General features: G+C 36.8%; 1 protein-coding gene across 10 annotated transcripts in view; it reads right to left on the reverse strand.

Moving 5' to 3' along the window:
- Positions 1–26,636, reverse strand: part of BTBD10 (BTB domain containing 10) — a 76,736-nt gene that overhangs the window by 3,966 nt on the left and 46,134 nt on the right. For 5 of the 10 annotated variants that reach the window (XM_080640135.1, XM_080640133.1, XM_080640134.1 and 2 more), the window contains 6 exons: positions 19,941–20,137; positions 17,554–17,839; positions 14,133–14,235; positions 12,425–12,545; positions 3,350–3,547; positions 296–406 (listed from right to left, as the gene is read on the reverse strand). In XM_080640135.1, the coding sequence (XP_080496261.1) occupies positions 296–406; positions 3,350–3,547; positions 12,425–12,545; positions 14,133–14,235; positions 17,554–17,839; positions 19,941–20,094 (973 nt within the window). In that variant the 5' untranslated portion in view covers positions 20,095–20,137. The remainder of the gene's footprint in view (positions 1–295; positions 407–3,349; positions 3,548–12,424; positions 12,546–14,132; positions 14,236–17,553; positions 17,840–19,940; positions 20,138–26,636) is intronic. The other 5 variants (XM_080640132.1, XM_080640128.1, XM_080640129.1 and 2 more) reach the window with 2 other exon arrangements.

The raw sequence follows: 26,636 nt of genomic DNA on the forward strand, positions 1-26,636 counted from the left end.
AACAATCTAAAAACATACGGGCTCAGTAAAAAAAATCACTAGGGCAAGCTATAACAAAAGATAATTCATATTTCTCATATTGCTAGGGAATACTATGGAATAAACATTTCTAATGGCTTATTTTCTCAGAAAGGAAGCTTATTATAAACATAAATAGATCTACTACATGATCATTTGATACAATCATTTATCTGAGTTTTCCTCAAAGTATTCAAACCATATTCTAAATGAAATCCAATTTTTAACCTTTTTTTTTTTCCAAACAAATTAACAAAATATAATGAAAATGTCTTACCTTCTATTCCCAATCGAATCTTCTTAAGACCCCTCTCCTTCAAAACTGATTTGGCCACATCTCTGTTTTCAATGTACTTGAAAAATCTGTATAATTTTGTGCTATAAATAACTGAAAACAAAAAAAAAAATATTTTCTTGTTAAAATCAAAGTACTTGAATATAAGAAACTTATTCTGATAATCAAATGGGGCTCACAACCCTGAAAGCCCACATAGTGGATGCAGTGATGCCAAAGGACGACTAGCCAACATGACAGGACAATTCAGTACAGTTAATGTAAAAGCAACACTGAAGTTGAAACAAGAAAAGCTTTAAAATCAATCAGGTGACCCAATCCATAGGAAGAAGCTCCTTCTGAAAGATATATCATATGTAAACTTATTGGAAGAGGATCTGCCCAAATTTCTTCAAATCAGAGAACCAAAAGAAGGTACCAAGATCACATTTTCCAGCAGGCAAAGTTAAAGGACTTGCTACGATGCCTACAAGGCCTTGTCTGAGAAGGAAACAAATGCCTTGTTAGGAAGTACCAAATGGATACATCTTACATTTCATGGATTGAGCAACTATTAATAACTCCCCAAAAAGGCAAAGACCCTCCCCACAAAACGTTTTCCATTCAGGTGAACAGCCCCATTTAAAACTGATGTTAAAAATGGCAGATTCGAGCATGTTCTGCCTAGGTTAGTCTGTTTAGAGCAAACTGGCTTTGCAAAGGACAGACATTCCACTGACAACATGTTGAGTCTTCCAAATGTGCTGGGAACTTCAGGGAGTTAGACTGATGGGCCTTCCTCGCCTTCTCTCTTTCAGGTGGAGTTATCTCCCTTAAAAGGTGAACTGCAAAGGTTTTTTTCAAAAAAAAAAAAAAGAAAAAAAACACTCACAAACCAAACATGCTGGTTTAAGAGTCAATAAAAGAAAAATACGTATACAGATGCTACTCATGGAGTATATTGTGATTATTAACTACGCTCTTAAGATTATTGATATTTTAAGATACATATTTTTGACATCTCAGAATGGATGGTGTCATAATGTCACATTTAGGAAAATCAGGCGTGAAGAGGCTATCTCTGTCTCCTCAAATGAATGTTCTTTTAGGTTGGAATATCTTGGCACAAAATGAACCATTTAGACAAATTAAGTAAAAATGTTTTCCGTCCTTTTAAGCTTCAAAGCTTAAGATAACAAGAAAACCAAAAAAACATTGGAATGGAAAGCTCACAATTAAGGAAAAGCCAGGTATATTATAACCTCTCATCGCCAGAATGTCATTTCTGTATTCTATGTTGGCTCTACTTTTTCAAACTTTTTGAAAACTAATACAAATTATAAGTTTGTTCATTTAGATCTCTCTCTTAATTTTTGGTAACCTTTAATTTTTCCTGTGTTTCATTCAACTTTTTATTCCACATATTATATAGAAACCCAGGGTCAGCAAAGGGCCTAGGAATGAGGAAATAACAACAGAAATGTCTATTACCACAACTGTCTACGAAAAAATCACTTATCTAAGTACATCATGCAATGAAAATGTCTCAATATAAACTCTGAAAAGTGCTACCAATATTTGTGAAAAAACAATCTTCGGCCAAAACCGGTTTGGCTCAGTGGATGGAGCGTCGGCCTGCGGACTGAAGGGTCCCAGGTTCAATTCCGGTCAAGGGCATGTAACTTGGTTGCGGGCACATCCCCAGTAGGAGGTGTGCAGGAGGCAGCTGATCGATGTTTCTCTCTCATCGATGTTTCTGACTATCTATCCCTCTTCCTTCCTCTCTGTAAAAAATCAATAAAATATATTTTTTAAAAAAAAACAATCTTCGAAAATCTTCTTTAGAAGTCAAAAAGAATACCACTTGGAGTCTACTTTGTTTTGTTTTTTTGAAAGGGTAATAAGTAAAATGGAAAAAAAAATCATTTAAGGGTTTTGGCATTTTCTATATTCCTATACTTTTTATTTAAACCCCAATCCTTACTGAGTCAACACAGACTTACAGATGCTGGGCTATTTTACCTAGTTCCTCAAATGATTTTTTTTTTTTTTTACTCTCTTTTTTTTCAGTCTATGAAACTGGTCAAAAATACTCTACTGGGTTCATGAAGATGAATATAAGATAAATTTTCTAACAGAAAAATCAAAAGGCTCTAATGGAAAACGTTTGAAAGTACAGTAAGAAAAAAGTTGGTCACTGCTGCTCAAGACACACTGTTTTGAAATACCTAACTATAGTTCCACCAAGCTTTCTGAAGGATCACTGTATCCTCCAAACGCATACTTTTAAAAAGGAACATCTTAGAAATGAAAATCATTCTTGAAATCAATGTGTTGAAGCTCCTCATTTTATATACAAATAAAAATTCACCTTTAAAAAACAGCTTAGCCCTAGCCGGTTTGGCTCAGTGGACAGAGCATCAGCCTGCAGAATGAAGGGTCCCAGGCTCAATTCAGGACAAGGGCACATGCCCAGGTTGCGGGCTTAACCCCCAGTAGGGGACATCCAGGAAGCAGCCGATCAATGATTCTCTCTCATCATTGATGTTTCTCTCTCTCTCTCTCTCTCTCTCCCCCCATCTCCAAAATTAATTAAAATCTATTTATAAATAAATAAATAAAAATTTAAAACGGCTTAATTTTTATGATCTACTACCTCAGGATCTACTTCTCTAGGATGCTTCCAAATTCAAAGAAAAAAAAATCCATCAACATCCAGATATTCCACAAAGAGTAGACCATCTCTGTTATGTCAGGGGTGGGCACACTTTTTCTGTAAAGGGCCAGATAGTAAGTATTTTGGGCTTTGCGAGCCATGCGGTCTCCATTGCAACTACTCAACTCTGCCACTGTAGCACAAAAGCAGCCACAGACAATACAGAAAACTTTATAAAAACAGGCAATAAGCTGGACTTGGCCCACAGGCCAGTCTGCAGACTCCTGGTATAGTTAAGAGTACAATGCACTTTCTTTATAAAAACTATCCTTTAATCAATATTATAAAAAATAGAGAATTTATAATGATTCAAGAGAGAGGAAACATGTCACAACACTTACTTTGTGAATATTCTTCTCCCATCTGGGGTGGATACTCTTCATCCCAATCAACCACATCATCGTCTGTAAGCACCACTATGTGGCATTCTCGTTCCCCACTCTGGGCACTAGCTACCATGAGAGGCAGGATCATTTCTTCTAGATAAAATTCAAACTGTCTACGAGCACCATCATTTGATAACTCATGCATTAGGGCACCTGAAATGAAACCCACAAAAAACTTGATTTTTTGGGGGTGACTGATAAGTAAAAGAAGAGCAGAAGCAACACACATAACATCAGATTAGTTCAGCATCTATTTTTAGATCCCATAGACAATATTGTGGTTATTCTTTAGTAAAGAGCTTTTCCTAGGAAGAATTCTTATGGAACTGCAGAATTACACAACAAAAAAGAGCCAATAAAGACATGCAACAACATGCCCCTTCATTTTATACATCATGAAATAATCCGTCTACGGTTACAAAACTACTTTACACAGTCAGAATTAAATCTGCCCCCACCCCCAGCCATTTTATTTTCCACTACATGATGTTTACTTCCATGAGTATATGCAACTAAGGCCCGGTGCATGAAAATTCATGCACTGGAGTGGAGGTTCCTCAGCCCGGCCTCTCACAGTCCAGGAGCCCTCAGGGGTGGGAGGCGACCCGGTGATCAGGGGAAGGTGACACCTCATCACACCTCTGCTGCTGTCACTGCCAACAGCGCAAGCCTTGGCGGGCCCTGGTTACCTGAGCCTCGGGCGGCCCTGGGCAGCTGGGCAGCCGCCATCCGAGGCTTGCCTGCACCTCGGGCCAGTCCTGGGAGGCTGGGGGGCTGAGGGGACTGGGCGCCACCATCTTGTGGCTGTGGGTGCCCCATCTTTGAGGGCATGGCAGTCAATTAGCATATTCCCTCTTTATTAGATAGGATTATATCTTAAAGATAGTAAGGATAATTTTCAGATTATCAATATAAACTAAATAGCTCCCATATTATACCTCCCACGTGTTTTTTCTCAGAAAATTATTCATAAACTGCATTAATATTTCAGTGTAGGAAGAGGGGTTAGATGAGAAGGGTCACCTGGCTTGAGATAAGGAAGGCAAAAGGCCAAGCAAAATACAGCTCTGTCCCTTGAGAAAAGTGATACACTTCACCCTCTTTAAGTATGGACATAATGAACAACTTCCATATACACAGCCACACAAACTCACCTAAACTGACCTAATGTTTCTTCTTTTATTCCTATTTCGATGGCCATGTCCTATATATTACCTAAGGCTCTACCATCTCAGGAACTACTGGGAGGTTAGAGAAGGGCACTAGAACTCAAATCTGTATCTCCCAAGGGGGTGTATCCCCCCTACAACATGCTATCTAATCATATAACTATTAGTAATACATCATTATAATATAATAAATGATTGATTAATAAACCATCTATACCATTATTTTAACCATGTCTCTCTCTAGGCTAGCTGCTTCCCATTTTCTTGAAATTCCATTTAAACTAATATGGTCCATCTAGATAAAAAAATCTTGGAAAGGAGATGTTCAAGGTTGCACAAATTTAAGAGTCCTTGGGAATTAAAAATTAGTTCTTGCCCTGGCAGGTTTGGCTCAGTGGATAGAATGTTGGCCTGCAAATCAAAGGGTCCTGGGTTTGATTACTGCCACTAAATATTTGTAATTGTGGATTTTCAATCACAACTTTATAAATATTGGTGATCCCCCCCCCCCCGGGATCATATTTTATCCTATATAATAAAAGCCTAATATGTAAATTGAACGGTGAAACAACCGGTCACTACCAGTCACTATGATGCGCACTGACCACCAGGGGGCAGATGTTCAACGCAAGAGCTGCCCCCTGGTGGTCAGTGCACTCCCACAGGGGGAGCGCCGCTCAGCCAGAAGCCAGGCTCACGGCTGACAAGTGCAGCTGTGATGGCAGGAACCTCTCCTGCCTCTGCTACAAGCGGGCAGTAAGAAGCAAGGAGTCCCAGACTGCAGGAGGGTGCAGGCCAGGCTGAGGGACCACCCCCGCCCTGCAACCCCCACTGCATGAACCTTGTGCACCAGGCCTCTAGTAAAATACATAAAATTTAATCTAAGATAAAGTATGCAATCTTTTGTTTAAGTAATTTTACCATGGGCATAAACGAAGCTTATTTACATGGACTGGAATACCATTAGTCAGAGTACCAGTAAGAAACATAAGACTCAGCTGTGATTTAAAAGATAAATTAATCAAATGACTATTCAGAGTTGTGCACATGGTTAAGGGAAGTAGCAATGAATGTTGAAGCACCCAGGTACCAGTAAAAGTAGAAAGCCATTTCTAACTCTAGATCTGGGAGGAAAAGGGACAGAAACTGCTTTATCAGAGCCAGGTAAGAGATGGAGCTGAGGAGGGTAAGATGTGGCCATGAAGGAGGGGGAATTCAGCCTCTTCCAGAAATACGAGATGAATAAAGCTGGCAAATTATCCATGATGGTAGCTGACTTAACCATATTGCTAATGATCAGAATTATGATTTAAACTATCCACTTTGATTATTTGGGGATATGATGGCATGTTTCATTAATCACTGTCATGGAAGTGTCAATAATAGTGTAGCTAAACTGTTAGATATCTTTAACCAACTGCTTTTCATATTAATACATACGTAATTTGTCAAAAATCTGGGATTCTAAATATTTATAATTGTGGATTTTCAATCACAACTTATGACATAGATTCTTCATAGAAGTACACTGAGTGGAAATAATGCGAGACTTGGTATAGCCCTTTTACAATGGGTATGATGATATTCATCCCTGAGAGGTCTTATGAAAGTACTGTATGTGCCACTACTTTCTAAAGTGCTGTGCAAATGTTAGCTTTAATGGCCAGAAATGGATTATTTGAAATACAATCCATTTATATGTTGTCAATTGCTTATGATATGAATGAATTCCAGGAGATGATGCTGCATGTTTACACTTGAATTACAAATTATTTTAATGGTGTAAAGAAATGGAATGCAATGCCCATATTATTAATAGTGAGACATATTATTACAAAATTAAAACTACTTTGCAATATGTTGCTAATTACTTTCCAAACCAAATCTATATGTAGAAAATACATTTACATGTCTTCATTTATGATTGTTAATAACTTGCTTTAAAAATATAAATAGTAAGATGGAAAAAAAATTCCATTTATAGCCAAACTCCTAGATGTATGAACACTTTCTCTCTGACCTAATTTCTGAAACAATTCCAATCTGGCCTCCACACTCCTCAAAACTGCTCTCACTATAGTCTTCAAATGACTTTTAGATTGTTAAAGACAATGAACCTCTTTTGATTCCAATCTCATTTGATCTCTCGACCGAATCTCTCCCCCTGGTCCTTAAAATGCTCGGCTACCAGTTTCCTTTCTCCTCTTTGGCTGTTTTTCTCTAGTCACCTCGGCCAACTCTTTCTCCCCTAAGGTGTGCACAATTTTAAGTTCTTTTCTCCTCTCACTTTATGCTGACAATTCCCAAGTTTATTCTATGAATATTCTGCCTTCTGTAGTCTAGATGCATTATATTCAACTGCCTTCTGGAAACCTCCACTTGGATGCCACCTCACAGGCACCTACTTCAAACTCACTCAATATATCCAGAATTGAATTGAATTCTCTCTATATCTATCTGCAGTGTTTGCAAAATCAGTAAATAGCATCACCATCCACTCAAGTTCTCAGAAGCATCTCAGAAGAGTGCCGGGCATTGACAGGCACAGGCACTTGAATAGTTATGGAATAAATGAATGAATCCTTGATTCCTCTTTCATCTCTTAATTCAATCATTCCCCAAGTGCTATTAAGTTCACCTCTTAAATACATCTTGAATTATGTCATTTCCTTCTCTGAAAGATGATATTTTGCAAAGCTGCCAACTCTCGTATGCCACATGCTTTTCTGCAATGTGACCTTCACAGCTCCTTGCAGGAGGTGTAGTCTAATTCTCCTCCCCTTTATCTAGGCTGGTCATACTGAATTGCTTGTAACCAGTGGAGCATGGCAGAGATGATGGTTGGTGTATGACTTGCAGTTTTGCCATGGTCTAGGGATTGCTCACTCTCCAAATGATTTCTCTCTGAACCCAGTCTCCAGGCTTGGAGAAGCCCCAGGCACATGAAGAGGCCACATACAGGAACTGTGTTTGACAGTCCTTGCTGAACCCAGCACATTTGAGTCACCTCAGCCCTTTAATTTTTCACAAGAATAAGGACTCAGACATTGTAAAGCAGGCAAGTCACCTCTTTAGTACCGTCTGAATTCTTGACCCACGGAACAAAAATGATTATACTTGATGCTACTAAGTTTGGAATGGTTTGTTAAATAGCAATAAACAGAACACATCTGCCCCCATCACAGACCAAGTCATCAATTTTCACACAAACTACTGTAAAACCTTCTAATCAAACTCCCCAACATTTGCTTTTGCCCTCTATAGAGAAGTACCCCTTATCTATGGTTTCACTTTCTGCGATTTCAGTTACCCACAGTCAAACATGGTCCAAAAATATTAAATGGAAAATACCAAGAGCATTTGAAATCTTGCTTCCTGGCATATGATGTCAGTTTGGCTCAAATAACTCTTTTAAAAAAAGAAAGAAAGAAACAATTCATACATTTTAAATTGCATGCTATTCAGAGCAGCATGATGAAATCTCGCACTGTCCAGCTCTGTGCGATCCAGAATATGAATCCTCCTTTTATACAGAATATCCACACTGCACACGCTACCTGCCTGTTAGTCACTAGTTGCTGTCTAGGTTATCAGGTCCACTGTCGCAGTATCACAGTGCCTGTGTCCAAGTCACCCTTATTTTACTTAATAATGGCCCCAAAGCACAAGAATAGTGATGCTGGCAATTCAGATATGCCAAAGAAAAGTCATGAAGTGTTTCCTTTAAGTGAAAAGGTGAAAGTTCTTAAGAAAAAAAAAATCATATGCTGAGGTTGGTAAGATCTATGGTAAGAACGAATCTTCTGTGAAATTATGAAAAAGGAAAAAGAAATTCATGCTAGTTTTGTTGTTACACCTCAAATTGCAAAAGTTACAGCTACGGGGCATCATAAATACTTAATTAAAAGGCATGAAATTTGTGGGTGGAAGACATGAACAGAAAATGTATGTATGTATGTATGTATGTATGTATATGAGGTTTCAGAGATCCACTAGGGGTCTTGGAATACAGTTCCATCAGATAAGGGAGAACTACTGTAATTCATTTTCCCCACAGCAGCCAAATCTAATTATGCGTCTCTTAGTTTAAACCTTTCAGAGCTTGTTCTGTTCTTAGAATAAAAAGTCCCAAATCCTCACTCTGATCCATAAAGTCCTATTATTTGAAAAAGGAGTTTATGCATAAGTGTGTACTTTTAAAAAATATTTTCTTTAAATACTATCGATATATTGATGACTCATTTCTCTCTTGAACTTTAGACATATATAACCAATGTCCCACTCAACATTTCCATCTGGGTGACTAAAGGTTATTTCAAACTTAACATGTCCACTGTATTTTCGTTTCTTTTAGCCCTAGGCCTTCATTCCTGAATTCAACCCTGGTTCTCAAAACCTCTTCTGGGTGACAGTGCTTGCTTAAGAAGAGAATGTGTACACTGAAGAAATCTACAGCCTAGTTGGGGAGCTACTATAAACCACAGATTTGCTTCACTACATTAAGTTCAATGACAGAAGATTGAGAAGTCAGTCCTTCCCTGTACTAACTTTACCTCTGAACATACAATTCCTTCTGCTTGGAACAGACTTCCTCTTCCCTTTCCTCCAGAAAGCTTCCTCAAGCCCCAACACCTGAGTTAGGTACTATTCCTACAAGCTCACTTAACACCCTATTCTTCCTCTAACACCAAAATACAATTTACTTATCTGTCTTCCCCACTATACTACAAGCGTGAAAACAGTGACCTTATCTTTTTTTGTCTTTTATAAACCAAATATTTGCTATAAAGTGAGTGCTCAATTAAAATGCAGAAAATGATTACTATGTAACCATTAAACAATCTGTTATTTAAAAATATTTACTAATATAGTTATTCACAATATATTTTTCCATGTGAAAATATAAATAGCATGTACAGTACAATATGACCCTTTAATATTTTTTTAAGTTTCCTTTATTTCCTAATTTTGCTTATTTTTTAAGCAAACCCTTATTAACACTGTGTCAAGCACCGTTCATTTAATCTTCACAACAAACTAGTGAGATAAGTATTACCGTCTCCATTTTAAAGATGAGGAAACTAAGAAACAAGGTTTTAAGTAATTTGCCCAAGAAATGGAGAACTCTCTATTTGATATGCATTTAGTACTTGTATAATTTCTTTTTAAGTTAAGCAACAAACTTAGACATTTTAATGTCAACTGTCATTCCAATAGTCAGTAAAGGAACTTATTTTCAGGAAAAAAATTTAAAACTATACACCCACAGCATCCTTTCATATTTTTAAAGACTATTTTTGTCTCTTCACATTCTATATATTTTTGTTTTAATAATCTATGAGAACCTCTAAATTTTTAGCAACATATATTGCAAGTAACCTAGAAATAATTATAAGTATTACTTAAAAGTCAGAAGTCTAGAAAAACCATACTATATATATTTTACATAAAGGTTTTACCCTTAATTCCATAACAAATAAATGAAACTTAACAGTGACGACAAGGTAGCTATGTCCAAAGGATTACAGAACTAAAATCCAAATCATCTGTAAGAAATTCTAGTTTTTTTTTTTTTATTCAACAGTCACCAAAATTCAACATCTAATTATATAAAGTTAAAATTGTCCCATGAAAAAAATACACTAAACTTAAAAGTCTAGGATCTATAATTAGAATAATGAATGCTCATGGTTTCAAATATAAAACATTTTTAAATGTGAAAAAACAGCAACTTTATTCAAGTTGTATGTTCCAGGTGTCCAACAATTTGACTTTAAACTTTTAAATATTATTTACAGAAAAATGGACTGAGTTGGACCATCCACTGCTTTGTCACACCTACTGATATTTTTATGGACACTTTAAGGAATGTTTGGCAAAAATAAAATGGTATTTAGGGAGAGACTTATTAAGACCACTCTTTTTCAGAGTTAGTTCATAACTAAGCATGAAGAAGGCTAGTTATATTTAAGTATACAGGAGGTGCCTTAAAAATTTTAAATAAAATTTCCCATTCAGTTTCCAACACACCAATCTCTGAAAAGGTATAATACCACTCTGCCAAGCTAGGGTTAAATTTAGGTAATAAAGATAACCATTATGTCTGGGCTAACATAAGGCTATAACCACATATAGAAACTTTAAAAATGGCTTCCCATTGCAACCTAATATATAAAAAGCCAGGGGCCGTCACAACCGAAACAACCGGACAACCAAACACAGGCTGTGTGGGGGTGACCAGGCTGGCAGGGGGGTTAGTAAGGGATGACCAAACGACTCAACAGCAGGCTGTGTGGGGTGACCAGGATGGCAAGGGGGTTAGTGAGGGACGACCAAACGACTCAACAGCAGGCTACGTGGGGCGACCAGGCCGGCAGGGGGGGCAGTTGGGGGCAACCAGACCAGCGGGGGGGCAGTTGGGGGTGACCAGGCTGGCAGAGGGGGGCAGTTGGGAATGACCAGGCCAGCGGGGGGGGAGGGGGGAGAAGGGAGGCAGTTGGGGGTGACCAGGATGGTGCGGGGGCAGTAAGGGGCAACCAGGCCAGCGGGGAAGGAGGCAGTTGGGGGCGACCAGGTCAGTGGGGGGAGGGGCAGTTGGGAAAGACCAGGCTGGCACGGGGGGCAGTTAGGGACAATCAGGCTGGCAAGCAGAGTCTATTAGGGGTGATCAGGCTGGCGGGGGGCAGTTAGGGGTGAGCAGGCAGGCAGGCAGGTGAGCAGTTAGTTGCCAGCAGTCCTGGATTGTGAGAGGGATGTCTGACTGCCAGTTTAGGAATCGGGCCTAAACCGGCAGTCGGACATCCCCTGAGGGGTCAGGATTGGAGAGGGTGCAGGCTGAGTTGAGGAGACTCCCCGACCCATGCACTAATTTCATGCACCGGGCCTCTAGTATAAAATAAAATGTAAGAACATTAGTTTGGATTAAAGACCTCTCATAATCTGGCCCACCTATTTATTCCTGTCTCCTTCTGGTGCTGACATAAAGTCTCTGCTCCAACTAGGTTATTTCCAAAGTACATATTTTGCATCTTTATTCCCCAAATCCCAGCTCTCAGAATGACCTCCCTACTCTACTCTTTCTAAATCATTCCTATTCATTCTTTACTACCTGTATCCTCTGGACTCATTCCTAAACCCTCTAGCCCACAATAACCATTCCTTCCTCTGAACTTCTCCAACCACTTAATAGCAAGTCAACATTGGATAATTCTCATATACTATTTTGACTTTTCTGTATATAATCAATCACCTTTTCTTCTTAGGCATGGCATAACGTTGAAATGGTGGGGGCTGAGAAAGTTGTGAGAAGAGAATGTCAAAGAAGTAAGATTCCAAAGTTCTGGACCTTGCTCTGAGACTATGTTTGAAGTTCTTGAACAAAGTCCCTTAACCCTTTGTATAAATGAGGACTAGGTATTCAATCTAAGATCTTTATTGACAAATACTGGTTTTGAGAATTAGTGGCTTAGAATATGATCTTACAGGCTAAGTACAAAAAATTTCTAAAATATTGGTTTTTGTGATCTGAGGAATTAAGCCACACACCACACTTGACCAAAGCCAGGGGTCCTAAGCTGGTAGATAAAAGACTAGCAACAAATTATAGAGGAAAACAGTCAATGAGGAAATCCGGAAGAGTCTACCAAAAAAATAAACTATTGAAAGTTGAAAAAAGTTTTGGAAAATTGCACATGGAGCTTATAAACACCTCTGTAGATTTCCATAAATAATCTTCATGGTACTAGAATGCTTTACAATTCAGTTAAATATTTGAAGTCTAGGTAAATAGCATTATTTCAGCCTTTTCATTCCAATATAGTATAACTCCACAAACTAGTCACACACAAAAGAGCATACTTACTGAGATCTCTACATTTAATAGTACTATATTCAAAAGAGATACAAAGATAGTCACATGCTTCTCTCAGTTCAGGAATCGATATGCCATCAGGACAACGAATTACTCCCGTTTTATAGTAATCCTAAAAAAAAAAAAAAAAAAAGGCAAGAATGAATAAAACATCTGGAGCATGAGGTAGCCAAAACTTATTAAGGCCCAAATGCTTCACTGACTCACCCAGTCATAAAATTATTTAATAGCTGATAAAAATCTAAATCTCCCCATTATTTACATATCTCTCTCCTATACCATGATAAATCATATGTATTTTTCCATGAGTTATTTTTCTATATAACTATCACATATTTCTAAGTTGTTTTTTAAGAATATTTATTTAGTTAGTTAGTTAATCCTCACCTGAGGATATTTTTCCATTGATTTTTAGGAAGAGTAGAAGAGAGAGGGAAAGACAGAGAGAAACATTGATGTGAGAGAAACACATCTATTGGTTGACTCGGCATTACAAATAACGTTACTCCATAGCTAAATTATGAAAATATTCCTTACTTGTCAACTCCATTGGGGCTCAAATGGAAGTATTGGCAACTGAAAAAGCATTTCTCCCCCCACCCCCAAATTAAGATCTGCCTCAAGGTTCTTGCAGTTCAGAGCCACAGTAACACAAGGTTCTTGAGGTTCAGAGCCACAGTAACACAAAGCTGCTGCATCAATGGAAACAAGATATTTTCTGGTATTCACAACTGTTTCTCCAAGTACTAACAATTCAATCAAGATCAATTACAATTGACCCTGAACAACACCGGACTTAGGGGTACCAACCCATTGTGCATTTGAAAAATCATGTATAACTTTTGACTTCCCCAAAACTTAATTAACAATAGCCTTCTACTGACTGGAAGTCTTACCAATAACAGAGTCAATTGACACATATTTTGTATGTTGTATTATATACTTTAGTCTTATAATAATGTAAGCTAAAGAAAATTAACAAAAATATGAGAAAATGCTTCTAGTTATTTATTGAAAAATATCTGCCTATAAGTGGAACCAAACCTGTATTATTCCAGGGTCAACTATACTTTTTCTGTCTTGTACCTCAAGATCCTCTCTCCTCTTTTTCCCCAAAACTAATTGAGGAAATGGTATTTTCAGACTGTGGCATAAACTGTCACACACTATAATTAAATCTTTATCACTGATTTGAAATTCCAAGTAGGGAAATTACAAATATTCCTCAAAAATAAAAAGGTTTAAAACAAAGATGCTAACAAATTCATTTTAGAGATTAATTTTAAATGTTTATAAATATCCATATTGCTTATGTGCAATAAAATATTAGAATTCAAGTAGCCACATTCATTCTCAGGTAGCAAAAAATGATTGACTTATTTTATTTAAGAGAATTAAGGAGAGAGGAATAACATGACTCCATATATGTTAACATTAAACCCTTTTGAAAGAAGAGCCTATGCAGACAAGAGGTGAATCATCTGCTATCCTATCTTCCCAAAAGTCTTAAAATTCATTTATTTAAATATTATTTTTATGTACCAAAATAAAGATGAAATGTTATTTTAAAAAAAAACACAATATCCTACATACCTCCATAAAGATATCCAAATCAAACTCTGATTTCAATTCAAGTACTTACCAAGAAGGAGTCATATGAATATGACTAAGTCAAAACACATAAGCAACAAAAATTTACCAGAATAGCTCGAAATACAGTGGAGCCAATTCCTTCTGCCACCTCATATTCTCCCTTCTCATTGGGACGTGTAAAATTATGTTCTCTGCCAGATCCGAACATCCTATAATAGCAAGTAATTAAGAAATATATCATTAAGACACTTCCTTCAAAAAGGAAAATTGATTCCATGCACAAAACTAAAAAGGAATTGTAATTTAAGTATTAAATTATATCATTAAATTAGTTCAAGAATTTTTATCAGAAATTTATCCTGACAAATGTATTTAACAAAGTAATATTTAAAATATTTTCTTTATGATGGGAGGGAACAGTAGTGTACAGGGGTGGGTAAAAGTAGGTTTACATTTGTGAATACTGAAACAGATACTTTATTTTTATTATTTATTATTATTTATTAATTTATATTATAAATGTAAATCTTCTTCTACCCACCCCTGTAGATTCCCCCTAAGCAAATAATATCAATTGATAAAATTGAAAAGCTAACGAAATTTCCAGTTTCTTCTCAGAGGGGGGAAAAAATCAATTAATTGAGGGGAAAGGTCACTTTTATATTAATCAGGAAGGAAGGAAAAAAGAAAAAGGGAAACCATGTTGTTTATGCCTCTTCCTTAAACCTGCCATCTTCCTTGCAAAGTTAATACTATATGCAGCACATACAGTCATCTAAACTAGAAAAAAGCAAGATAGTGTAAGCAGGTTAGCTGTTTTACTTTTCATAATCTTAACTGCAAATGTAAAAAATCTAGCTCAAAATTCTTACACTTGCTTCCTAGAATTGAAAAATAAGTAATCAAATGCTGGAGTAGAGAGGAATGAAGAAGAGAATAAAAAGTTTAAAAAAATGAGTAAAAAGCTTAGTATTTTTTTGTTGTTAATCCTCAACCAAGGATATTTTTCCATTGACTTTTAGAGAGAGTGAAAAGGAGGGAGAGAGACACATGGACTGGTCACCTCCCACACGAGCCCCAAGCAGGGATGGGGATCAAGCCTGCAATTGAGGTACAAGCTCTTGACCGAAATCAAACCCACGACCCTTCAGTCCACAGGCCAGTGCTCTATCCACTGGGCAGGGCTTAAATTAAAATATAAATTAAAATATAAATAAGAAAAATACAAATGGACTTATTTTTTTTTTCAGGTCATGTTATTGGTCTTTAACAGTAACCATGTAGAAAAGAGGCAATTTGAAAAATGTGTCCTTAGAAAAAATAATTTTAATGCATTATTCCCAAGAAATCTTTTTAATTATGATTAAAGAAAGTAAAGCCTCCTCCAAAAACATCTAGTCCACAGATTTCCAGATTTGAGCATTTCACAGATAACAAAATTTCAGAACAAATTTGGGGGCTGCCAAAGTTTTGCCAATGTTTTATTTTCATAAATAAGGGCATTATGTACCATCCACTATCACTATCTTTTCATAAAAGACAGGACATTCTAACAAGAAAAAATTCGGAGGATATAATCTCTGAATAAATGATAGCCTTTAAATTGTACTTTACATGGGAAAAAAAAGTAGACCCTCTGAACCTGGTACCACCATTACTAAAGTAAATATGGCTGATCTAAGTACTCTACTCAACACTTTCCCAATGTAAATGGTTTCCCCTTTTGTTGTAACACATAAACCTATAAAGAACAACGCTTTTTTATTTCAGTTTCCAAAAGAATGCAACTGGTTTTTAATAGTTCCCATGAATATTAATTTTCATCCCTGAAGATATGCTTTGTTCAATTCACATGAAAAGAAACTTCGTTGATGTAAAAAGGACAGTCTTTCAGGAATCAAATGTCATGCAACTTTCTCTAATACGTGAACTTTTTACAAAAGGAGAAAATTATACTTTTCAGGTCAATAATGGACACACACAGAAATATCTTTTTTTTTATAGGAAAACATAGCTTAATAACTGAAGCAAAATATCAAATATCTACTTTTTAAAAATATATATTTTATTGATTTTTTACAGAGAGGAAGGGAGAAGGATAGAGTTTTAGAAACATCAATGAGAGAGAAACATCGATCAGCTGCCTCCTGCACACTCTCTACTGGGGATGTGCCTGCAACCAAGGTAACATGCCCTTGACCGGAATCGAACCTGGGACCTTTCAGTCCACAGGCCGACGCTCTATCCACCGAGCCAAACCGGTTAAGGCCAAATATCTATTTTTTAACTGTGTTTCTTTAAAGTGCAGATAAAAAATAAAGTATTAATAGTATCAAGCCATCCTAATAGCATCAAATAATCTCCCCCATGCTACTAAAAAAGACATAAACGCCATCTTAGCTAGTTTGGCTCAGTGGATAGTGTCAGAGTGCGGACTAAAGGGTCCCAGGTTCGATTTCAGGACACATGCCCAGGTTGCGGGCTCGATCTCCAATAGGGGGTGTGCAGGAGGCAGCCGACCAATCTTTCTCTACTCACAGATGCAAAGCAAGTGTTAAAAGTAAATATGTATCTACTCAAAATGTATAGTGTCATATGCTGGCATTTATTCTACATTGAGACACTGACAAATCACACACATATACACACACACAAAAATATGCACACATCCCAAATACTCATATGCAACCTAAAAAAAATTTTTTTTGCCTTGTGTAAACTTCTACTTCATATATATGACCCTTCATTTTATATTTTGTAAACAGGTTTTATTTGCCCAGCCGGGTGTCTCAGTGGTTGACCATCAACCTATGAACCAGGAGGTCACAGTTCGATTCCAGCACATGCCCAGGTTGTGGGCTCAATCCCCAGTGGGGAGCGTGCAAGAGGCAGCCAATCAATGATTCTCTCTCATCGATGTTTCTATCTCTCTCTCCCTCTCCCTCTCTGAAATCAATTTTAAAAAAAGGAACATTCCTTTTTTTAAGTATTGATATCAAACTGACAAATGCTGACTTTTCAGCTAACCAAACCGTTGGGTTTTTTTCTCTTTCAACAGGAGTGATAGCTCAGTGGATAGAGCGTCAGCCTACAGAATGAAGGATCCTGAGTTCGATTCGATTCTAGTCAAGGGCATGTATCTCGGTTGCAGGCTCAATCCTCAGCCCTGGTCAGGGTGCCTGTAGGAGGCAACATCTATGTCTTTCTCACATAGATGTTTCTCTCTGTCTCTCCCCCTCCCTACTACCCTCTCTAAAAAATCAGTGAGAAGAAAAAAAAAATCAATGGAAAAATATCCTGGCGGGGGGGGGGGGGAGATTAACAAAAAACAAAACAAAACAAAATGGCTCTACCACTTTCTAGCTGTATTAACCTGAGCAAGGTATTTAACCTTCAAAAGCTCAGTTCTTTCATCTGTAAAATAGGAACACTACATCCCAACAGAGAGTTATTGTAAACTTAAATGGAAAAATCAAATGTGAAAGTGCTTTAAAATTCATAATACAAAGAACTATAATAATACAAACCTGCCCAACATTGTATTTGGCTGTGCAGTAAAAATGGATGGGTCTACGACAAATCTAGTATTATCCACAATTAGTGTCACTCGTTCTGATGTTCTTATATTTCGAGCACCTTCTTTTGCATTTTCATACACAAACACCATCTCCCCAGATGTCTTACAGCTACCATCTGAACTGGACTGACTACTATTTCTGCTGCTGTTCCCAGCACTGCTACTGGAACCATTTGGAGATGTTTTTTGAGGACGAGGACTGCCTGGACGAGAGGAACTGTGATCTTTTTCTCGTTCTGAAATAAAGATGTTAAACAAAGTTATGCAAATTTTCTTTTAAAAAATTCAAGATCCATATATCTTTTAAAATTATTGATTTAGAAAAGTTGTATTAAATCACAGCATTCCTGCATTTTTATCTGAACATTTCCACAGAACACCATAAATACTAATTTATTTCCCAGGAATAAAAATAGCAAAATATTTTCTAAAATAATTAATCTTTGTAGAATCTAAAAAAGATGTATAACTTACTAATGTTGTCCCAGACTAAGATCAAAACTAAGGTAAATTTTATGTTACTACTCTACTTAACAATATATAGAAACCCAAGGAGCAGAATCACAAGTCAAATAAGCATTGAAAGTTAATAAAAGATTAGTAAGAATACCAATTTTAAACTCTCCCAAATACTAAAAGTATTTATACTTTTGGAATCTCGCTGTGTTAATAAAGGCATTTCAAAACCAATTATTTATCTCACAAAAGGAAGGTCTGAGTGAAGAAAAAAATTTCAATAAGGACAGCAAGAAGTATTTATTTTTTCAAATGACTTTTAATGTCTTCCAAATTAAGTGGCTTTAATAGCTGATGATATATTGCTTTCATTTCATTTTCACATTTGTTGAATAAAACACTGCTACAAATTTTATAGGATCAAATAATTACTATTTATAATTTTAATAGGTAGGTTCCAATATTCTATAAGGGAGAAATTAAAACTGAGATTTTATAATTAAGTTTCCTTTATAGGCTAGCTCACACTTAAAAGGTGACCTAAAAATGTACCTTCATCCCCTCAGTTTCATCAGCTTTTGCCAAATTCTTCTATGACTCAGGATACTTAGAACACTCTGTACAGCTTTACTGATTATATAATTAGATTTGCAGTATCTCCAGAGATACTCTGACACCTCCATTCTCTTGCCTGTTTCCACAATGCTAGTAGCATCCCAAAAGTAGAATTTGTTAAGGTAATAAAATAATTATATCATTTCATTATCTTCCCATATGCTGAACTTTGCATATAACAAACTAAATCTCTTATTTACTCTTTTTTTTTAAATTTTTTACTTATCAGTACTAGTTTGACTTTAAGGACCTACTTAGAAATTGACAACTTCTACACATACTTCGATCCTAATAGAAATGATTTTACTTTATAACAATCAGAAACTGCCTCATATAGTAAGTCAAGGTATTTAATTTGTCCCTTCCCAGGGGAAAATGAAAATCAGCAAGTTCACATTGCTTACATACCTCTGCTTCAGACTAGTGCTTTACAGTCACACATATTTACGTGGGGTAATAGCGTTCATTTATAAGCAGGGGTGGGGAACGTCCAGCCCAAGGGCCATATCATTTGGTCTGACCCTGCCAAAGCAACTGCAGGCGGGACTCAAAATTCAATAAATCTAGAGGCTTTTTTCATAGCAACATAATTTTTAAGTTGATAATTTTGTATGGCCTGCAAATGATCTTATAAATATCCAAATGGCCCTTGACAGACAAAAGGTTCCCCACCCGATTTATAGCAATGGATAGGAAGAGAAAGACCTGAGCTACCTGCCAAGAAAGCAAAACATTTCACACTTTCTCTTTCATCTTCTATTTTTATTATTAAATGTATTGTCAAAAATTAAAATAAATTATTCTGATGAGTATTCTACCTTTCAATTTCTTTTATCCAGGATAATTAACCAAGAATCCCTATCAATAATGACAATTACTGATAATTTTATTATTGATATTTATAGTAAATTTATTATTACAATAATATACGAACTACTTTAAAATAAATCACTGCTATATATCTCATAAGATAAAAACCAACTTAAAAAAATTTGAAATCTAGATATCACAATTACAAAGGCTTTTCAAGTTATTTCTTTTATAAGTCTGGCCCAGATTCTTTAAAAATTTCATTTTTGTTTCATTTAATAAGTTGTGGGGTTTTTTTTCACAGCAAGAACCAAGCTAAACTAAAATAGAAGCAACTAAATAAAAGTAACAAGTTAATTTTACTCTGAAGTATTAGACACAATTCAGTATCCTTACTACTTTAAAAAGGTAAGCGCATGCTTAAAAATTGTTAGGAAGGTTAGTTCATCTACATACCAACATGGTGCTGTCGTGTTGGAGAAGTAACATTTCTAATACAAGGAGTGAGCTGAGACTCTGTTCTTTCATGAGATGAATCTCGTGATCTGTCACTTGACCGTCGTCTATCTCTTGATCTCTCATGTCCCCCACTAGCACCATGTAGACTCATTTTGGTGTGGTCGACAACTCCTTTAGCAACACGTGAGGGAGTACTGATAAGTTACAAAATAAAATTAACCATAAAAGTAGAACACGAGATACAAACACTTCAAAAAAATAAATTAACATAAAACTATTAATATCTTAAAGGGCAAGAATCAAATGCTACTTTACAATCCCTGAAATAAGCCTAATTTATCTCGAACTTCTAGGTTTTATAAAATCTGGAGCACTGTATCTTTAAAGATCACATAATCCAACTGATTTTTTTAGGATAAGAAAACTACAGCCCAGAAAGATTAGTTGATTTTTTAGTAAGAAGTAGTAGTAGTAGCAGCAGCAGCAGCAGCAGTGACCACCCAAATCACCTAAATATTGCTCAAATGTTTTTATGTCTTTTATTTTATTTTTTAAATTTTCATTATTTTTTTTGTATTTTTACTAGAGGCCCAGTGCACGAACTTGTGCATGGGTGGAATCCGGCTGGCTCGTCCCAATGGGGGCCCATCAGGCCAGGCCAGCAGGAGGGGCAGCAGGCCATTGGCCAGACAGCCCCGCCCCCAATTGGGATGTTGGGGGCTGATCCGAGGCCGGGCTGGCCGGGGGTGGGGCCAATTGGGCCCAGATCAGGCTGACTGGCTGCAGCAGTACACGTCATAGCCACCGGTCGTTCCAGTAGTTCTGGTCATTCCACCGTTCCGGTCACTGGGCTTTTATATATATAGATTGATTTCAGAGAGGAAGGGAGAGGGAGAGAGAGATAGAAACATAAATGATAAGAGAATCATTGATCGGCTGCCTCCTGCACATCCCACACTAGTGATAGAGCCTACAACCTGGGCATGTTCCCTTGACTGGAATCGAACCCAGGATTCCTCAGTCTGCAGGCTGACGTGCCATCCACTGAGCCAAACCAGATAGGACTTTATTTCTTTTATTGTGGGAGAAAAAAAGAAAGAAAAGAACACCAACTTCTGAACTCTTTCTGAGATATGGGGCAAAGTAACTGGTCTCTCTGCCAAATAAAGCAAGTCTACATGCTAACTTCAATAAACTATTTTTATTTTGACTGAACTCTTTTTGACATTTTTAAAAGCATTTGTCTACAAAGCTTATCGGCATCAGCTGTGTAGTCATAGAATTTAAAACTTTAAAACATCATGTATAGAGTAAATTTGCCCATGAGAAGTGAATAACAGAGACTGATGATAAACTAAAATTGTCAAGTTGGCAGAATTCATTCACACAATTATTTATTAAGCTATTAAGTACTCTGTGTATAATGCTGTGCTACATGCCAGTAGAGAAGCTCCCTCAAGGAGCCTGATATGTTCAGTAACACATGAACAAGTAGAAATTTAAATGATTCAAGAGTTATCCCAAATTTCAAGTATAAAATGACTAAATATATCTCAAATAAGTAACAAATGAATGATAGATAATAAATGTTTTAAGATATTAGAAGAAATCACTGCTGATTAGGATTAATCACTGGTAAATTTGGCACTGACAAAGAGATAAGGTTTTAATCAGAATAAATTGAAGGCAGGAAAATGGACAGTAACAAAAGCAAGAGAGCCAGACCTAAGGTATTTTGGAAATTTACCATTTTGGCATATACCCTGGTTCGTAGTTTTAAAATATTAAAGTGTTTTCTAGAAATAAACAGAAGGAACTTCATTGTTTTAGTGTAGTAAAGATTTAGAATCAAAACATCCTTTAATAGTTAATTGCTTGGTGTTTTGAATATTATCATTTTGGAAGCTCAGTTTCCTCATCTGTAAAATGTAGATCCCATTTACCATACTTTCTAACATTAATATGAAGATTAAATGAAGTCTGAATAAGCTGACCAGCCTTTTGATTTATTCCAGTGCCCCCTCCATATTACACTGCTCTCTTTCACTATTGAAAATTTAATCTTCCACTAAAATGTGGTTTCTTTCATTATGAAAATCAGTTATCACTTTACTGTAACAGACTATAAAGACAAAAGAAAAGGCTGACTTTGTATTTACCCTAAGAGTTACTTCTAGGGAAATTAAAGCAACCAATCTATTAGCCTTTATCAGTCATTTGTCTCTTATAAACTGACAGAAAATAAAACCTCTACTCCCACCTTCTTTCTAGTGAAAAAGATCAGAGTAGGATTGCATCTTTGGAACATACTCTTTTTCTTGCAATAGAACAAATAAAAAGATCCTACTGCATTTACATTAAAAACTTTATAGACTAGAAACAATGAATTTCCTGGTTCACGTCCCAGACTAGGAAAAAGAAAGGAATCTATATAAATATAGCAAAGATTATATGTATATTCAAAAGAGTAAGTCCTCAAATTCTTCTAGTTGCTAAGTTTTAAATGTGATATGTTCTCTAAATATGAATCTAATTGATAATTTAATGCACAATATACAAACACAACTACAACTAAGGCAAATGCAGGATAAATGTTCAGTTTGAGTAAGGACCAAGCAGACTGATTAATTGAAAAATCATTTCAACCAGACATCTCTGTAGCTGAAAGATGAAGTTCGTTCTGTTGAAATATTGGCTTCATTTCTAAATTGTTTTGATTTTAAATGAACGCAAAAAAAACCAACACACTTCTATCCTTTCTTTTCATTCCCACATGGAATGCACTCTGAATCAGACCTTTAAAATCAAATAGTCATGAAAGCCTGGCTGGCATGGCTCAGTGGTTGAGTGTCAACCTATAAACCAGGAGGTCATGGTTTGATTCCAGTGAGGGCACATGCCCAGGTTACGGGCTTGATCCCCAGTGGGGGTGTGCAGGAGGCAGCCAGTCGATTTTCTCTCATCATTGATGTTTCTATCTTTCTCTCCTTCTCCTTTCCTCTCTGAAATCAATAAAAATATATTAAAAATAAAAAAGAAAAACAAAGCCCAAAGTGAGTAGAAGGAAAAAAATAATACAGATTAAAGCAAAAGCCAATGAAATAGTTTATAAAATAATAGAAAAGATCAATGAAACGAGCAGCTGGTTCTTTGGACACATAAAAAAACTAATAAACCTTTAGCCAGACTCATCAAGAAAAAAAGAGAGCTCATATAAATAAAATCAGAAATAAAAGAGAAGTGACAACAGACACCACAAATACAAAGGTTACAAGAAATACTACAATTATATGCCCCCCAAAATTGGACAACCTGAAAGAAATGGAAAAATTCCTAAAAACATACAAGTTCCCAAGACTGAACCAGGAAGAAACAAAAAATCTGAAGGGACTGAAAACTAATAAAATTGAATCAGTAATCAAAAAACTGCCAATAAACCAAAGTCCTGGACCAGATGGCTTCAGGAGTGAATTTTATCAAACATTCAAAGAAAAATTAATACCTATCCTTCTCAAACTATTCCAAAACACTAAAAAGGAGGGAAGGCTCCCAAGCTCATGTTAGGAGGCCAGCATTAATCCTGATATCAAAATTAGATAAAGACACTACAAAAACAGAAAATGATAGGCCAATATTTCTGATGAAATAGATGCAAAAATCTTCAACGAAACTGAATTGAGCAATACATTAAAAAGATCATTTCTAATGATCAAGTAAGATTTATTCCTGGGATGTAAGGTTGGTTCAATATCCACAAAACAATTAACAAATAAAATGAAGAATAAAAATTCTGTTATTTCAATATATGCAGAAAAGGTATTTGGAAAAAGCCCAAACCAATTTATGATTTAAAACACTCAGAAAAGTGGGGATAGAGGAAACATACCTCAACATAATAAAGCTATAGATGGCAAACACCAACTCAAGGGTTAACACCATACTCAAGGGTAAACAGCTGAAAGCTTTTCCTTTCAGATCAAGAACAAGACAAAGATGTTGACTTTCACTACTTAACATAGTATTGGAAGTCCTAGCCACAATAATCCTATCTAATAAAAGAGTATGGGCAAATTGACCGTCACTCCAACACACAAGATGGCCAGCAGGGGAGGGACCAGGTCTGCAAGGGAGGGCAGCTGTGGGCGATCAGGCCAGCAGGGGAGGACAGTTGGGAGGGACCAGGCATGCAAGGGAGGGCAGTTGGGGGCGATCAAGCCTGCAGGGGAGGGCAGTTAGGGGTGACCAGGCCAGCAGAGGAGGGAAGTTGGGGGTGACCAGGCCTGCAGGGAAGGGCAGTTGGGGGGGGGGGGACACCCAGGCCTGCAGAGGAGAGCACTTGGGGGGGACCAGGCCTCAGGGGAAAGCAGTGGGGGGTGGGACCAGGCCTGCAGGGGAGGGCAGTTAGGGGTGACCAGGCCTGCAGGGGAGGGCAGTTAGGGGCAATCATGCTGGCAGGGGAGCAGTTAGGCATCAATCAGGCTGGCAGGGGAGTGGTTAGGGGTGATCAGGCTGGCAAGAAGAAGCAGTTAGGGGCAATCAGGAAGGCAGGCAGGCAAGCAGTTGGGAGCCAGCAGTCCTGGATTGTGAGAGGGACGTCCCTCGAGGGGTCCCAGATTGGAGAGGGTGCAGGCTGGGCTGAGGGACACATTGCCCCCCCCGTGCACGAATTTCATGCACCGGGCCTCTAGTAAGAAATAAAAGGCATCCAAATTGAAAAGGAAAAAGTAAACTGTCATTATTTGCAACTGAAATGACACTATATATAGAAAGACACCTTAAAGATTCCACCAAATACTATTTGAACTGATAAGTGAATTCTGTAAAGTACCAGGATACAAAATTAATATTCACAAAGCAGTTACATTTTTATACACCAATAACTATCAAAAAGAGAAATTAAGAAAACAATTTCATTTAGAATTACATCAAAGAGTCTAGGAATAAACTTAACCAAAAAGGTAAAGGATCTATACCCAAAAAACTGTACAACATTGAAGAAAGAAAATGAAGACGATATATAATAAATAGAAATATATACCATACTCATGGACAGGAAGGATCAATATTGTTAAACTGTCCACAGCAGCGGTTGCCAACCTTTCGGACCTCACGGACCACCAGTTGGCGACTGCTGGTCCATAGTACCCAAAGCAAGTCTACAGATTTAACGCAACCCCTATCAAAATGCCAATGGCATTTTTTACAGAAGGAGAACAAATAATACTAAAATTTACATGGAAACACAAAAGACCCCAAATAGCCACAGCAATCTTAAGAAAGAATAGATTTGGAAGTTTCATGCTACCTAATATCAAACTATACTACAAGGCTACAGCAATCAAAACAGCATGGTATTAGCATAGAAACAGACATATAGATCAATGAAACAGAATAGAGAGCCCAGAAGTAAACCCACGCCTATATGGTCAATTAACCTATGACAAAGAAGGCAAGAATGAGGTAAAAACAGTCTCTTCAATAAATGATGTTGGAAAAACAGGACAGATAAATGCAAAAAAAAAATCACTAGCCCTAACCGGTTTGGCTCAGTGGATAGAGCATCAGCCTGCGGACTGAAAGGTCCCAGGTTCGATTCCGGTCAAGGGCATGTACCTTGGTTGCAGGCACATCCCCAATAGGAGGTGTGCAGGAGGCAGCTGATCAATGTCTCCCTCTCATCAATGTTTCTAACTCTCTATCCCTCTCCCTTCCTCTGTAAGAAAATCAATAAAATGTCTTTTTTTAAAAAAGACACTAAACCACTCTTACACCATATGAAATATACCCAAAAAAAGAGTTAAAAAATTAAATGTAAGACCTGAAACCATAAAATTCATAGAAGAAAATACGGGACAGTAAACTCTTTGACATCACTCTTAGCAATTTTTTTTTTTTCTGTGTCTCCTCAGGCAAGGAAAACAAAAGAAAAAGTAAACAAATGAGACTACATCAAGCTAAAATGTTTTTGCACAGCAAAGAAAACCATCAAAAAAACAAAAAGACAACCCACTGAATGGAAGAAGGAAGATATTTGCCAATGATACATTCCATAAGGGGTTAGTATCCAAAATATAAAAGGAATTTATACAACTTAACACCAAAAAAAAATAAACAATATGATTAAAAAGTGGTCAGAGGACCTGAATAGACATTTCTCCAAAGAGGACATACAGATGGCCAATAGACATATAAAATGATGCCTAACCACTAAAGATCAGGGAAATGCAAATTAAAACCACAATGAGATATCACCTGACACCTGTCATAATGGCTATCACCAATAAATCAACAGACTAGAGTTGGCGAGAATGTGGTGAAAAGGGAACCCTCGTGAACTGTTGGTTTGATTGTAAATTGGTGCAGCCACTGTGGAAAACAGTATGGAGGTTCCTCAAAAAACTTAAAAATAAAACTACCATATGACCTAGAAACTCCACTTCTGGGTATTTGTCTAAAGAAATTGAAAACACTAACTGGAAAAGATATAGGCATCCCTATGTTCACTGCAACATTATTTACAATAGCCAAAATATGGAAGCAACCTAAATGTCCAATGAGAGACAAATGGATAAAGAAGATGTATATATATACAATGAAACATTACTCAGCATAAAAAAAGAATGAAATCTTACCATTTATGACAACCTGGATGGACTTAGAGAGTATTCTGCTAAGTCAAGTAAGTCAGACAGA

Source organism: Plecotus auritus (genome assembly GCF_963455305.1).
Source record: "Plecotus auritus genome assembly, chromosome: 9".
NCBI classification, from domain to species: domain Eukaryota; kingdom Metazoa; phylum Chordata; class Mammalia; order Chiroptera; family Vespertilionidae; genus Plecotus; species Plecotus auritus.